General features: G+C 47.5%; 1 protein-coding gene across 26 annotated transcripts in view; it reads left to right on the top strand.

The window, feature by feature from the left end:
* Positions 1-14,617, top strand: part of ABCC5 (ATP binding cassette subfamily C member 5) — a 94,340-nt gene that overhangs the window by 49,422 nt on the left and 30,301 nt on the right. For 23 of the 26 annotated variants that reach the window (XR_012674652.1, XR_012674653.1, XR_012674656.1 and 20 more), the window contains 4 exons: positions 10,967-11,107; positions 11,785-11,936; positions 12,374-12,490; positions 13,695-13,930. Coding sequence is in view for 15 of the 26 variants with exons in the window: in XM_075157206.1 (XP_075013307.1) it covers positions 10,967-11,107; positions 11,785-11,936; positions 12,374-12,490; positions 13,695-13,930 (646 nt within the window). In the remaining 11 variants the exon portion in view is untranslated. Of the gene's footprint in view, positions 1-264; positions 1,922-3,435; positions 4,334-10,966; positions 11,108-11,784; positions 11,937-12,373; positions 12,491-13,694; positions 13,931-14,617 lie in introns of those variants that run through there. The other 3 variants (XM_075157219.1, XM_075157226.1, XM_075157220.1) reach the window with 2 other exon arrangements.

Raw genomic sequence — 14,617 nt, 5'->3', positions numbered from 1 at the left:
AAATGCATCTGCCTAAGACTGTGATTAAAACCGTTCAGTTGGTTGTCGTGTGCAACTCTGTCGAGGACAGGGTTGTCTTGGGCCCTGCAGAACTGAGTTTACGCCACGAACTTCAGTATTTCCCTTGAAGAAAAAGGGCTAATGTACCTAGATCTCAAGTGCCACTGGGGTCAGAGCGTGGCTTCATTTTGCAGCTAAGGCTGAGCTAATGGCAGTCTGGGCAAAAGGGGAGCCGTCCTGATCTTGTCCTCCTTCTTCTTCCAGGCTGGGAGTTCCTTCCACTTTCCCGATGCCAGCACTGGCTCTTGCCTGGTCCAGCAGTGACCCAGTTCAGAAAGCTAACTTGCAGAAAGTTCACCCTCCAAAAGCAGGAATGCTGTACAAAGAAGGAGACAGGAAGGCACACCTGGAAGGGAGGTGAAGTGGGGCTGCTCTTTTCAGTAGGTGCTAACTGTAACACTAGCATAGGTACGAGAGGAAACTGCGCTCAGGATTCATTGCGCCAAACTGCTGCTTTCCAGTTACGCTCTCCTGAAAAGGTGAATACTTTCCCGCTGCTTCAGCGAGCTGAAATAGCTCAACAAAGTGTCAAACAAGGGCCTGCGATGGAGCAGGCGAACCGTCACCTGTGGACAGCAGGGATTAGCTCAACCATTTTGTTAAACCTTAGCTCTAGCATTGTTACTTTGGAATTAAGGAGAGAGACTGCCAGAGGGAAATGTTCTTTCTGCTGTAATCACTTACCTCTTCATTTGGCACCTGTCTCACAGACAGTACAGAAGTATTGCTTCTCACATGGGTAGCAGTAATTTTTTTATTGGCTTTCGTCCTGAACGACAGGAGCAAGCTGAGGCCTGGCCCAGGGCCCTGTCACTGAAGTGGAAGGAAGAAACATCAATATTTACAAATGAGACTGAAATACCTTTATCTTTGAAGCATTTTAGAAGAGGTTGATGATGAGAATTTCCAGGAATTGGATCATGCTTTAGAATTTATAGTGTGATATCCCAGAGAAGACTTCATCCTGCGAGGAGTAGAATAAGACTGTGGCATTGGGACAGAGGCTTTCCTTAAAGAGATCCTACCCAAAATAGCATGGAGATAACACATCCTTCTTAGTATAACTAGCAGAGGCTATGGTCCAAGACCGACACGTGTGCGACTTGAGAGAGATTTGCCTGGGATAATTGGTTTGCTATTACCCTCGGGAATTTCAGTTGCATCAGTTTTACTTATTCTGTCCAAATGCAGTGAGTGCAGCCGATCCCGATTCATTATCATAAGCTTAGAGACTCTTAGAGAGAACGTGTTCCTGCTCATCTCATCTAGCTGATGAGTGGAAACGTTGCACTTGCTTGGGACTTCAATCAAAACGCAGGTAGGATTCTTCTAAAACTACCCAATGGAGTTAGATCGGTGTAATTAAGTCCAAAGTCAGGCCCTGAAGTTGTGCTAGCTTGAACACCTGAGGAGACTTCACCATTACCTGTGGTGAAGATCATACAGGGTCAGATCCCGAGGGGCTGGGGCTGTGGTCTGCATATGATCCCTAGATGAAAGCCAGAGGGAGATCAAGCAGTCTTAGCACATCACTGGGAATAAAGTTTGAGAAAGCACAATTATTTCAAAAGGCAAATGGTATGAGTGAGAGAAGGTATCGGAAGGAAAAGGTAAATGCAGAAAATTTGTTTTATAAAAGGAGGGTGTGGAGACAAAAGGTGGCAGGAGAAAAAGTTTCTCTTAGAAGGGGATTGGCCAAAGACAAAATTGCTTCTTGAAGGTGCTTCAAAAGAACATATTGAGAAGATGCAGGGTGGCTGTAATGCCCTCCTCAACCAAAGAGCTTTTCTGAATGCTGCCTTGTTATTTTTTTACTGCAACTGCAGTGTGTGTTTTACTAAATATAAGCAATCACACAAAGGTTTTCTTTATAGTCCCAGCTTCAGGTCGGTCTGGGATAATACTGTGATTTGTTTTACCCTTGGTTCAGCTGGAGACAGCAGCCAAATTGTGCTGGGGCCACAGTTTCTGCCTCGGGTATGATGATACGGTGGAAACTCAATTGGGAAATGGTGCAGATGCTGCTGTCGCTAGTGTAAGGCTTGGGAGGCTTTTGGAATGTACCACTATGGGTTCCTTAAACCCACAACCATGTAATAAATGTTCCCGTGTCATCCAAAAGACGTGCCTTGGAGACTCATCAGGCGGCTGAGGTAGGCAAAGCGCAACAGTGAAAATAAGTTACAGAAGTGTCACTACACGAGGTAGAGAGGTTTCCTGTTCGCTGCTCTTGGGCTGTGTGGAGTTCAAATCACAGTCCCAGCACACCTCGTCCTTCCAGCTTACCGTCTCCTGCTGGTGCCACGCAGAGAAACAAGCGGTTGTATAAATCTGATGATTTTGTGGTTTCTGTCCTTTCCGATTTAGGAAGGCATCAGTGGATGGTGTGTGACTGATTGCCTCGAGAGGGAGGGTTGGGGAAAAGTAAAGCGCGTTATGTCTGAGCTGGGATCTGGGGGCAGTTTGCAGTGAGTGTTGGAGGCAGGCAACTACGGGCAGCCAAGGTGGGAGGGAAGAGATTTTAAGAAAGGGGGTGTGGGGGGTGCTGGTAGAGGGAGGCTATTTGGGGTTGGACTGCGAGCTAAGTGTGAGGAGCGTGACCAGGAGCGGGAGGAGGGAGCCAAAATGGGTACCGGTGGGATGGGGGCGGCATGCGTCAGCCCTGCTGGGAGCCGTGGTGTGGGGGGTCTGGCGTGGTTTATCTTAGAGCTGGGGAGGGTGGAATGAAGCGTTCACACTGCGCGGCAGAGGCAGAGCTGCCTGTGGGGCTGCGCGGGGGCAGGGGTGAACGGAGTGGGGCGCTGTGGCCGTGCCCAAGGGCAGGAGCAGAGGGGACCGGCGCCTGCGGGGCTGGGAGGCGGCTGTGGTCTGCGGGGGGCGCTGGGCGTGGGGACAGGAGGAAAGCTCCGTGGGTGCGGGTGGGTGCACGAGGGGCACGGACGGGTGGAGCCGCTGGTGTGCAGGGCTGCGCGCGTGGGCCGGGGTGGGCGCGCGCTGTGGACGCCCGCACGTGTGAATGCTGCCTGCGCGCCTGCCCGCGGGCGCGGCTGTGCGCTGCCTGTCTCGGAAGCGGTTTGCGTGTACGCGCGCGCCGGAGCCGGGCACGACGTGTGCAGGGGGCACAGCTGGGTGCCCGCGCGCGTGTGCAGAGGTGCGTGCGAGGCGCGCACGGGGCGTGCTCGCGCAGCAGGGCCCGCGTGAGAGCAGCGCACCCCCGCGTGCCCGTGCGCGCCCCGCAGCCGGCGGCAGTGGCGGGCGCCCCCCGCTGCGCGCGCAGCGGCCGGCGGGCGGGGCTGCCCTCGAGCGCCCCCCGCCGTCCCCGCGCGGCGCCGCCTGGCGGCCGTGCCCGGCGCTGGCTGTTCCGGGCCGGGGCCCTGCGCTCCCTCGGCCGGAGCCGCGCGGGGCCTGCGCGGCCCTTTCCCCCCTCCCCGCCCCGGTCGCTCCGGCCGCCGGGGCCTCCCTCCTCCCCGCCCGCCCATGGATTTCACATAGCAGCCGCCGCCTCCTCCTCCTCCTCCGCCGCCGCTCCATGGCGGCTCCGGCTCCGGCTCCGCGGCCGCCCGGCCTGTGCTGCTGCCGCAAGGGGTCCGCGGCCGGGCCGGAGGCGCCGCCGGCCCCGCCGCCGCCTCCCGAGCCGCCACCGGACGTGGCGTCGGCTTCCAGCTCGCAGCTCTTCAGCCTCCGCCACCTGCACCTGGGACTGGAGCTGCGGCCCGAGGCGCGGGCGCTGGCGGGCTGCCTGGTGCTGGAGCTCTGCGCCCTGCGGCCGCAGCCCCACGCCCTGGTGCTGGACGTCCACCCGGCCCTCCACGTCCTCTCGGCCGCCTACCGCCGCGCCGCGGCGGGGGAAGCGCCCTGCTCCTTCGCCTTCTCGCCCGCCGAGGCCGCCGCCGCCGCTGCCGCCGCCCCGGCCCCGCTGCCCCCGCCGCCCTGCCCGCCGCCGTCGCCGCCGCCGCCGCCCTGCGCGCCGCCCTGCGCCGCCAGCCCGCCCTCCACCGCCACCTTCCTCTCGGCGCCCTGCATCGCCGCCGGCCCGCTGCCCGCCGCCGCCCCGCCGGGGGAGCCGCCCGCCAGCCCCTCGCCCGCCGCCGCTGAGCCGCCGCCGCCGCTGCCCCTCTTCGCCCAGCCGCCCTGCGCCGCCTGCCCGCTGGGCTTCAGGGTGGACCCCTTCACCGACTACGGCTCGTCCCTCACCGTCTCCCTGCCCGCCGCCCTCCAGCCGCACCAGCCCTTCCAGATCATCGTCCGCTACACCACGGCCGACGGCCCCGCCGTGAGTACCGCGCTGCGGGGGGCGGCGGGGCCGGGGTGGGGCGGCGGGGCAGAGGTGGGGAGATAAAATAGGAAACCGAGCCCCGGGGCGGCCGGCGGTGCCCTCCCCTGCCGCCCGCGCCTTCCTCACGTTTTTCCGCCTGCTGTAATTGACCGTCGGGGAAGCGCCCTGGCCCAGTAGCAAAGGCAGCGGGGGATATTTCACTGCCAGCCCCTCCTTTTGTGTCCTCGTCCCTCCGCTGCCTCTTCCCGCCTCGCCTGACAGCCGCCTGCCTGCTTGTCAGCAGCATCTGTCCCCTGCCCGCAGGAGCACTCGGCGGTGCCAGTCCCCTGCCTGCTGCCACCGAGCCCTGCGCGGTCCCTCGCGCGCTCAGCAGCGATGCTTGTACCGACCCGGCCGCCCTCCTTCCTTCCCCCATCACCCTGGCCCCCAAGGCTGTTCATCACCGATCACGACAGTCATTTTAAAGTCTTTCGTCCTTTAAGGGCGTTGCAGTTGTTGGCGAGGAGCGCGAAAATTTGAAAACTCCTGCTTTGCCTGAATTCTTCAGGACAAGTTACGTGATCCGCAAATACGGCAGTTTCCTTGGGGGTTTTGCTAGGTGCTTACAAAATCAGGCCTTGTGCACCTAGGTTGACTTTCCAAGGAGCCATGGTCAGGAGCTCTGAGAAGAGCAGGGGGAGATTCCACATATTCCTACAAGTTATCTGCTGAAAAAAGGATGAGAAATGGCCCAAAACACCCATTTCTATGTGGCCATGGGAGGTGCTTCCTTCTCAGTAGTGAGATGCCTTGTAAATTCTGTCACTTCTTTTCAACCCCTGGTATTTAGAAGCACTTTGTTCCTGGCCTTTTAGGTGCTGTCTGGCAAATCTTGTGGTTTTAAGAAGTTATGATAGTGAAAATACAAAGTTATCACTGGAATGTCAGTTCTTTTTGTTACTGTATAGTTACTGTATAATCTATTCAGGTTGGGAATTCAACTAAAATGATTTTCATCATGTGGTTCATGAATCTGTTTGCAAAAGGAGTGTTTTTTTGAGCCTTGTAACCTTGATGCCTCTGTCTTGCCTAATGGAATTGGCTGTCAGCCTGTTGGTTTGGTATTGCTGTTGTATTGGTCAAAACCGGGAGATGCGTGGTTCTATTTGACTATTACAACTTATTTAATAAGAACAGGAATTGAACATACCGGTTTCATGCAAAATAACCCAATAGCAAGTATATACTAGGCCTTTCCTTATGAAAGTAAAGTGTTGCTGAATAGAATGAGTTTGCTGGATCTTCTTCTGTCTAATTTTAATACTACACTGAAGCTCACAAAAGTAACTTCAACCTCAGAATGATCTGGATAGTCTTAATACATTGGCTCACTCGGAATAGGAAGTTTCACATGAAGATTTTTATTGACAGAAGTTTCCTTTTTTATGTGGTGACCTTTTAACATGCTGGTCCTTCCCTGAAAGTGCAAAAATGAGGTGAAATTCTGGCGCTTTTAAAATTCAGATCTGCTTGTAAGTGAGGATATTGTTCCTTTTCACCTCTGGAGCTCCTGGTTTTAGTATTTCCTTGTACAATACTCTGCTGGAGTTTTTCTGCACTGAAGAGGTACACGGGAGATGTCTTTCAGGGCCCACAGTGTGTTCAGAAGATTCGGTTCTTTATTTTTTTTTTTTCTCAAGATTTTATGAAGAAACCTATTTCTTTTGTCCACACTATGCCTTGTTTATGGTGGTAAAGCTTTAAAGTTAATTTGGTGTTGCTGTGTGCTCTATAATCATTCTCAGTCTGGCTGAGCCGTACCTCCCGAAGTACACAATAACATACTTTCCTCCTCTTGAACAAATTGTTTTATTTTAGGGTAGCCTGTGCTTTCTCCTGGGTTTTGCCAGCCCTGTTGCCAAAGGGGCAGACTGTCCTGCTGTGTGTGGGGAGAAATGATCTCAGACGTAACGATCTGAGACACAGCTTTAGAAATGGTCTGAAAACCACTGGAAGGCGCAGGGCACTGATCGATGTGATGTTCATTTAGTCTCACCTTGCGTTAAGATGTTGCCTCCTTGGCCCTGCACACAATCCAGCATGAACGTTACATGTTTGAGGGTGCTGGGAGTAGGGCATTTTTTCCAATCCCTCTGTTGTTTGTCTTGCTTCCCCTGGATCAGATGTGAGCTAGCTATTCTTCATCCTGTCTTTTGAAGTCTTTATTGTACCTTTAATGGCATGTACTGCTTCAGCTGAAATGAAGCTACAAGGACTAGTGTCAAAAGATTATTGATGGTTACAGTGTCAGGGGCATGCACTGCCCTTTTCAAGTGATACTGAAAAGTAGAAGCAGGCGTGCTTCACTGACATAAATCGTACCACATTTCCTTGCTCACTATTGTAGATTTTGGCTGGCAAAATATTTGTCCTCGAGTAGCACCTGTTCTAGCCCTTCATGTTCAGCACACTGAACTATTTTTTTTGGCTCCAAAGTAATTTTGTGCTATCGTAGTGCTATCTGTCATTGCTGTTTTTCAGCCTAGTGTTGCACTTTAACAGGGATGAGTAACGCTTGTGTGTATAAGGGTGAACTGGTTTATACTTAGGTCTAGTACATTTCCTTGCAGTCCCTTTTTTCTGCATAAGTGAAGCAACTTTACAGTGTTAGACCTCTCTCTTCTAGAAGATACATTTTCCTTGGCCTTTCTCTGAATATGATCTTTTTAGGTCAGGGTTTATTTTCTGTGGGACCCTTAGCATACTTGTGGGACCTATAAAACAGAAAATTTGTGTTACAGTGCAGCACAGACGTGTTGGCAGTAAAATCAGCAGCGAAGATAGTCTGTTTAAAATTGGAAACCTGTTGCCTTGATATACTTGGTTTGAGCCATCTGGATATGTTATTCGACTGTCCCATTATTTCTCATGTGGAGGAAGGAGCCAAGATCTTGGACAATGATGGACATTGAGAGACAGCTGAGAGATTAAATCTGCCTTTCACAGAGCATTCCAGCTCCCTGTGCTATTAGGAAACCATATGCTCGGTACATCACCAATTCACTTCAGAAGCAAGACCGTCATAAACATTGTGTATCTCTTATGGTGTGGGCTGAAGGCACACGCTGATCAGGTGTGTCAGTGACAGTAGTCCAGCTCTTCCTCCCCTTCTTTTCCTCACCCCTTACTTCTTCTTCCTACAAATACTCTTTCATAAGACTTTTTTTTTTTTCTCCTTCCCCAGGGAGAAAAATCTGCATCTGTCTTTTACCCACTGTGTCACGCCTCTGATTTGGCAGTGCACATGTTAACACCAGTGCTATTTTCTTTCCATGACAACCTTAAATGCAAACCCTGCTCTCTCTTCTGGTATAAAAAATGATAGCATTTCCTCATCTTCAGGATTTAGCAAAAAGGACAGCCCTTTTTGCAGTGCTGGAAACTTCCCCGTTGTTCTGTTAGATTTGTCCTGATTCCTCAGTCCTCCTAGAGTGACTTGCTGTCCAGATGTGCCTTGTTCCTGTTACATCCTCTGCATCTCAGATGCGCGGTTTACTTTGTCATCAGATGGAGCGGCCTGTTGTTTGTCTAGAACAGAAGCTGTGGTGTTGCAGCTCTTCTCAGGAGCTTCATCAATAATGCAGGTAGAAACATGGAGAGATTTCAAATTGAAAGGGGCTTAGCTAGTTGCCTTTGTCATTTGCTAGATTTGGGTAAAAGATGATAATCTAAGTCAATAAAAATGATATTCTTAGCAGGTGCCTTATAAAGTGTGAGCTTCTTTGCAGTACGTGGGCAGGGGGAAACCTGGACTGCCCAAAGCTTCTGTTCAGCAGAGGAACTAAGCAGCAGTTTTTTACTTAAAATACTCCATAAGAACATCTTTAATATGTGAAACAGGAAAAAATAGACAAAAATGATGAGCATTATAGCATTATGATGATGTCACGTATATTTCCAAAGGGGCAGCACAGGAGGGATTTGGATGTAGAGTAGATGATATGGCCCCAAATACTGCTCTGTCCCTGTGTACTGCTCCGCCCCCAGCAGTACCCTGCTCCTTGCGCTCCTTTCTGGGATGCTGCTTATGCTCATTTTCCCCAGTCCGTAGTCCTGCCTCTGTCCGGCAGCATAGCCTGGTCTATTTATATTACAGATCTATTTATATTGTTTCAGGATAACTTTCATCATTGTTCCAAGTGCATCTGGAAAGAGAGACAGAGGCTTGCCATGTAGCTGCAGACATTAGGAAACAGGGGGGAAAAAATACTTCATCCTCTGCAAATGTTTTGTCCCTCTTGGCCTGTGGGGCTGGTGCTTCATTTAACTTCAACCAAATGTCAAATAGAGAGGGGCTGGTTGAAAAGAAATTGTCTTTAATTTATGGAGTTTCTTGTAAACAAAGATCAACTTCTCGGTTCCCCTTTGCTTCCTGCTTACATTTTCTTCCTGCGCTGGTCAGGGAGAACTTCCCCTTATCTCTCTGCTCTAAAGACTTCGTCTGTCAACCCTTTTTCCTTTCTACTCTAGTGTTGCAACTTAGGTCTGGTGATGTCTTATCTCTGTTTTCTTTGTTAGCCTTTTCTGTGTCTCAAAAAACAAAGGAAACAGAATGTTTTGCAGGTGAGTCTCTTCAGCAGGGCCAATGATACAGATTCTAAGTCAGACTTTTTGTGGTACGAGCACAAAGCCACTGATCCGAGGAGTGTTTTTAAGTTGGCATTGGGGCAGATCTTTAAAAACTTAATTTGTGAGCCTCCTTCCTGGATCATTAGAAAACTACTGCCCTGGATTAAAACATAGCAGTTGCATTTTTACGTGAATGTCTGTTCTGGGGGGAAGCTAGTAGTTTTGAACTGTGGGTTTTAATGAGACATTTATCTGCAAATGCCTTCTGGAATAGTTGTCTCCAGTTCCACAATGTCACATCGCAGAGAAGATATTCATTGCCATGAAATGCAGGTATCCATGGAGTGGAAATCTGTAGCTATGTAGTGCGCCTCAGCTGTGATGTGGGGATTTGGCCAGTCATGTGCTGAAATGCAGCACGTGGATTTGAATAGTCGCATAGCCTTAGCCCTCGTGGTGTAAGTGAGGCAAGGTTCATCAGAAGTCATGCTTTAAACATGTTTCTGGCCCAACAGGCTTGAAACAGAAGAGGGTAATCTTAAAACCAAGTTCAAGATAAGAATGCTGCTCTGAGATTAATTTTACTTCTAGGTAAAGATTTTTAATTTTGCAATGCCTCCTACCTATACCTGCATGAATAACTGAAAGCTGCTGACAGTATGTTTCCTTCCCTTCCCTTTCACTGATCCCCGGGGGTGCTGCTGAAGTGGATGGTTTGGGAGAGGAGCACACTGGCGTCTGAGGAGAAGGGTCTAAAGGCAAAGGAAGAAGATAACAAAGAATAACCTTATAGGACAGAGGGAGAGAGAGAAAACTTTGACTTCCAGAACACAGAGAGGTTAACTAGGAGACAGAATTGTAATATGTCATTAAAACCAGAGCAGACATAGTACCTGGGCTTCTCTTCTGTATTTCATTGCTTTCTCTTGAGGGCCAGAACTGAACTAGTGTCTGCACTAACTATTCCCTGAATTCAGATTTATTGGTTGCTTTGATGTAAGAATTCAGCAGACTCAGAAGTTTTATTCCTTGTGTTGACTGTTCCCAAGACTTCCAGTGGTTCCAACTTTATTGCAAGTTTCACAATATTTGGTATTTTCCGTAAAAGTTCAGCTCCAGAGTTCTAGGATTACAAGAAAATCCTTATTTAAAATTGTTCCTACACTTCAAAGTTGGGGGCAGGGAGCATGTGAAAGCATAAACATTACATTTGAAACAGAAGAACCAAAAGGCAAATAACTGCTCTTTTTCGTATTACTCTTAATCTGTTCTAATTATTTGCTGAGGGTCTGACTCATGATTTATTTGCTGTTTGATATGGAAAATTGACATGCTCAGTGGTGTTTTTTGTTGTTTTTTTTTTTTTTCATGACCACCCAGAATCTCCTTATCTGCTCTGTAAAGAGAGGCCTCCAATGTCATTGACCAGATGTTTCTTACATATACTGACTTTTTTGCGTAGTGTCAAAATGTTTGATGTTTCAGCCAGCAGGGCAGTGTCAGGGTCAGAGATAATGTTGTGTACTCTGCTGAGCCTCAGGGTTTTTTGGTTTGTGGGTTTGTTTTTTTGTTGTGGTGTTTTTTGGTTTTTGTTTTTTTCCCCAGTTTGGGCTACCTGACCCTTACTGCTCCTGTTCATGTTGAATTAAAAACGTGAAGATACTCAAAGTACTCCCTCTGAGAAGAAGATTGTCTGGATGTTTGTTAGGGACTTCTTATTAACCAAGCAAATGGATACAACAGAAATAGCGAGTGGCTGGAAGAGTGAATGTTGTGTGGCACCACTCAGCGTTCAGACAGTGAGAAATTACTCTGAGTAGTCACGGCAAATAAACAGGAGTAGAAAGATGTATTGTTAGAAATGGAAATGTGCTCTGTGCCAGGTATTCATCCGGGGAGCCAAACAGCTGAGGTGTTTCTTCTCCCCCACAATCCACTTGACTTCAGGTTTTGTTTTTTGGCAGTTCATCCTTGTGATTTTGTCCCTTTCCCTCACCTCTTCTTCACGTCATGTTTTAACAGATCTGGTGGCTGGATCCAGAACTGACGTATGGCAATGCCAAGCCATTTGTCTTCACGCAGGGCCACTCAGTGTGTAACCGGTCTTTCTTCCCCTGCTTTGACACACCAGCAGTGAAATGTACCTATTCAGCTACTGTCAAGGTAAGTGACCGAATGGCTATAAATGGTTCCAGGAGCACTTAGCTGCTGTTAACTTGTGAAAGCATAGTTACATGGTGTATGTACATATGATATAAAATATTCATTGTAACATTTAGTGTTATTAAAAAAATACTGAAATTTTCAGATCCCATTCTGGTTCTTGGGCCAGAATTGGGGTACTGCCACAAAGGCAACTCTGTTGCCTATCACGCTTGGGTCTTGCCTTCCCTGTACTCAATGCTGAAAGAGTAACCGTGAAGTGGATAATATGAAAGAGAGAATTTGGCTGGTCACTTCCAGTAGTGGTTATTGGTGATAATACTCAACTGTATTTTATCAATTCTTGAAAGGAAAAAAACAAAGGTTTATGAAGGCAGCATCAAATAATGTTGCATTTTGTGTAGATGAAATAATTTGATATGGGGGCACTTTTGGGGGAGCTGGCATAAGAACCCATGCAATATAGGAGGAGTAATATTTTTGCTTGGTATGTTTTCACGGGCTAGATAGATTGTGGTATAAAAACCCCACAGAAATCTTACATTTTATGTTATCTAAATGATTGTTTTTAATATACATCCTCTTAGGCATAGATGAAAAAAAACAGAGAGATCTGTGGTGTAGTCATTCAGCTGTGATCATCTAGTGAGTTGATGTGTATGATGTTGGTCTTCCAGGCTCCAGCAGGCATACAGGTGTTGATGAGTGCCACCCAAAGTACCTACTTAGAAGAGGAAGGTGTATATCAATTTTACATGGAATACCCAGTTCCTGCCTACCTAGTGGCCCTGGTGGCAGGAGACCTTATACATGCAGACATAGGTCCAAGGTAAGATTTGCAGAGATCTGCTTTTTGTGTCTCTCTGCAGTGCTTCAGGTTATAAGTAGTAAATACTTTTGAGTCATCGATAAAGGAACAGTTGGGACCATGAGCTGTGAGCGTTCAGAGAGCTTGAGGTTTAGTTGGATGTAAAGAACTGCATGGCACTGCATCGGCAAAGATATTTTCCTCTTTCATAAATGTTGCTTATTGTCCCCTGTAGTCATTACAGCTACTTGCCTTGTTGCCTTAAGGTGATTTAAGGCATCTTTGATTATCTCTTGTCATGTATCCATAGAGTGTTAGCCTAAAGAAGGCCTGAGTCCGATGTGAGACCTCTCAGCACTATTACCATACATGGAAGCGTGGTGAGAAGTCAGGCTATTTTTTCTAAGAGATAGTTCAGTTTGCTGAAGTATCACCTGATGTTTTCTGTTTTCTGACAGGAGCAGAGTGTGGGCAGAGCCTTGCCTGCTGCCAACAGCCATCAGCAAGCTTTCTGGCATGGTTGAGCGCTGGTTGACTGCTGCAGAGAGTCTGTATGGCCCATATATATGGGGAAGGTAAGTTTAATAATTCTCCCAGGAATGTGTAATGGGAACAAAATAAAACAATCTTGAGAAATTATCATGCTTTCTCCCTGCAGTAGGCAGTAGCAGGACAAATGAGCCTCTCAGTTGGCAGCACTGTAGTAGTCAAAACAAACTCTGGAGTTTCGTCTCTGCAAGTGGCAGGGAGGACCATGGAGGCACGGTGGTGTTTTGCCTGGTGTGGTGGGCTAAACTGGAGGTTTCTAAACAGTGGCTTTTCCCTGAGGAGTGAAGGTTTTTTATACTATAGTGTTTTGTGATGCAAGTCCAACATTGGGCTGGACACCATTTAAAATGTATGGCAGTTTTATTTATCTATCTTATTTATTTTTACATATAGTACTTGACATATGATGTATTTATTGTGGTATGCCTGAGGATGCTGAAAACCTGACTTAGTACAGACTCATTGAGAGTCTTAGTCCCTAAAAACAATTTTAATAGTTTCTAAAGTTAAGCTTGACTATGTATTAAAAGAGAATGTTTTTGAGAGAATGTTTTCATTCTTTGGATGGGAGAAAATGTTTACAAAGGCTTCCTATATTTCTTTGCTAAAGGTAAGCAGGAAGAACGCATTGTTGTTAAATTACAAAAATGTTGCTTGAAATGGTCTGAGAATAAGGTCCAGTGTGCCAGTGCTGCTCGTTGATGGACAAATTTAGAAAACAAAACAAATAGTATTGTTATGTTCTGAAGCAGACAGACTAGAGTCATTTTGCCGACACTGCGGGTACACCACATCAATTAATTCATTCAATAGCTTCGCAGACTCTCTCTTTCGTGGGAGCCTCTGGGGACTCGACACTGTGTGTATAGGTAGTGTATATAGAGTAAACTTAGCGATTTTTCGGGCTCTCAGATATACAACTTGTGATAAGTTTGTGTGTGTAAAGAGAGCGTGATGCTTCTGGGAAGTGCTGGATCTGCTGCACATGAAAAGACTGTCTGGTCTTACATCCAAACGTGAGCAGGTTCTTGGCCAACAGCATAAACTCTGATCCCTTGATCAGAAGAATTAAGCACTGGTCTAGAAAGTTTGTTCCTGAACTCTCAAAAAACTCTCAGAAGAGCTTTCTGTAAGGAAAAAAAATTACGTTTCTGTGTATGTCTTTTGAAATAGCTGTAATTTACCTCTCTCCTCTCTCCTCTTTTCTTTCTTCTCTCTCCCTAATTTTAGATATGACATTGTTTTTCTTCCTCCATCCTTCCCTATTGTTGCCATGGAAAACCCATGCCTGACCTTCATCATCTCTTCCATTCTGGAGAGCGATGAGTTTTTGATTATTGACGTCATTCATGAAGTTGCCCACAGCTGGTTTGGAAACGCAGTCACCAATGCTACATGGGAGGAGATGTGGCTGAGCGAGGGGCTAGCCACATACGCACAGCGCCGGATCACCACTGAGACCTATGGTATAGCTGCAGAAATGTTTCTCCTTATGATGTGTCTAGCCAATAATTGAGAGTTGGCTGCATAGAATGTTTGCCTTGGGAGCTCAAAAGTCTGTAGGGAGCCGGTTTTCTTTTTTTATTTCTGGAATACGTACGACCCCAAACTTTGCATTGAACATCTCAGATGCTTAAGAGTCTTGGCTTTGGGTGGAATCAATACCTGGTACGGTAATAGGGGCTTTGAGTGAGGTGTGTTAGCACAGTGTAGTAAGGACGTTTGTAGGAACTTTGGAACTACTGTTGGGTACCAGGCAGGTGTTCATATGTCAGAGCAAGGTGAGCAGAGGATGCTTCAGAGAAAGATGTAAGAAATCTTGTTGTGGTTACATTGTGAAATAACTATCCTCTGAACAAGTGTCTCTCTAATCCTGATCAGTTAGTATCTACCTACTGTTGGAAAGAATGATGGCCATAGCACTTAGAAAAAAAAATGTACACATGTATGTAGCTGTCTGTTTATCTGCTTGAGGCTTCCTGTAGAATTGTACAGCCCTGCCTTTGCTTGTATCAGTGAGTTTCACAGGTCAATTGTATGGTACTGTCTTTAGAATATATAAGTAGTAAATCATTCCTATTGCTTTTCAGTTTAATTGGATTTTTATTGAAGTGAATAACGGGAACGTATGCTTCTCTAGTTTGTCCTGTTAT

The sequence above is a fragment of the Calonectris borealis genome, chromosome 9 (genome assembly GCF_964195595.1).
Source record: "Calonectris borealis chromosome 9, bCalBor7.hap1.2, whole genome shotgun sequence".
NCBI lineage: Eukaryota > Metazoa > Chordata > Aves > Procellariiformes > Procellariidae > Calonectris > Calonectris borealis.
This window is presented reverse-complemented; position numbering and strand designations above follow the sequence as displayed.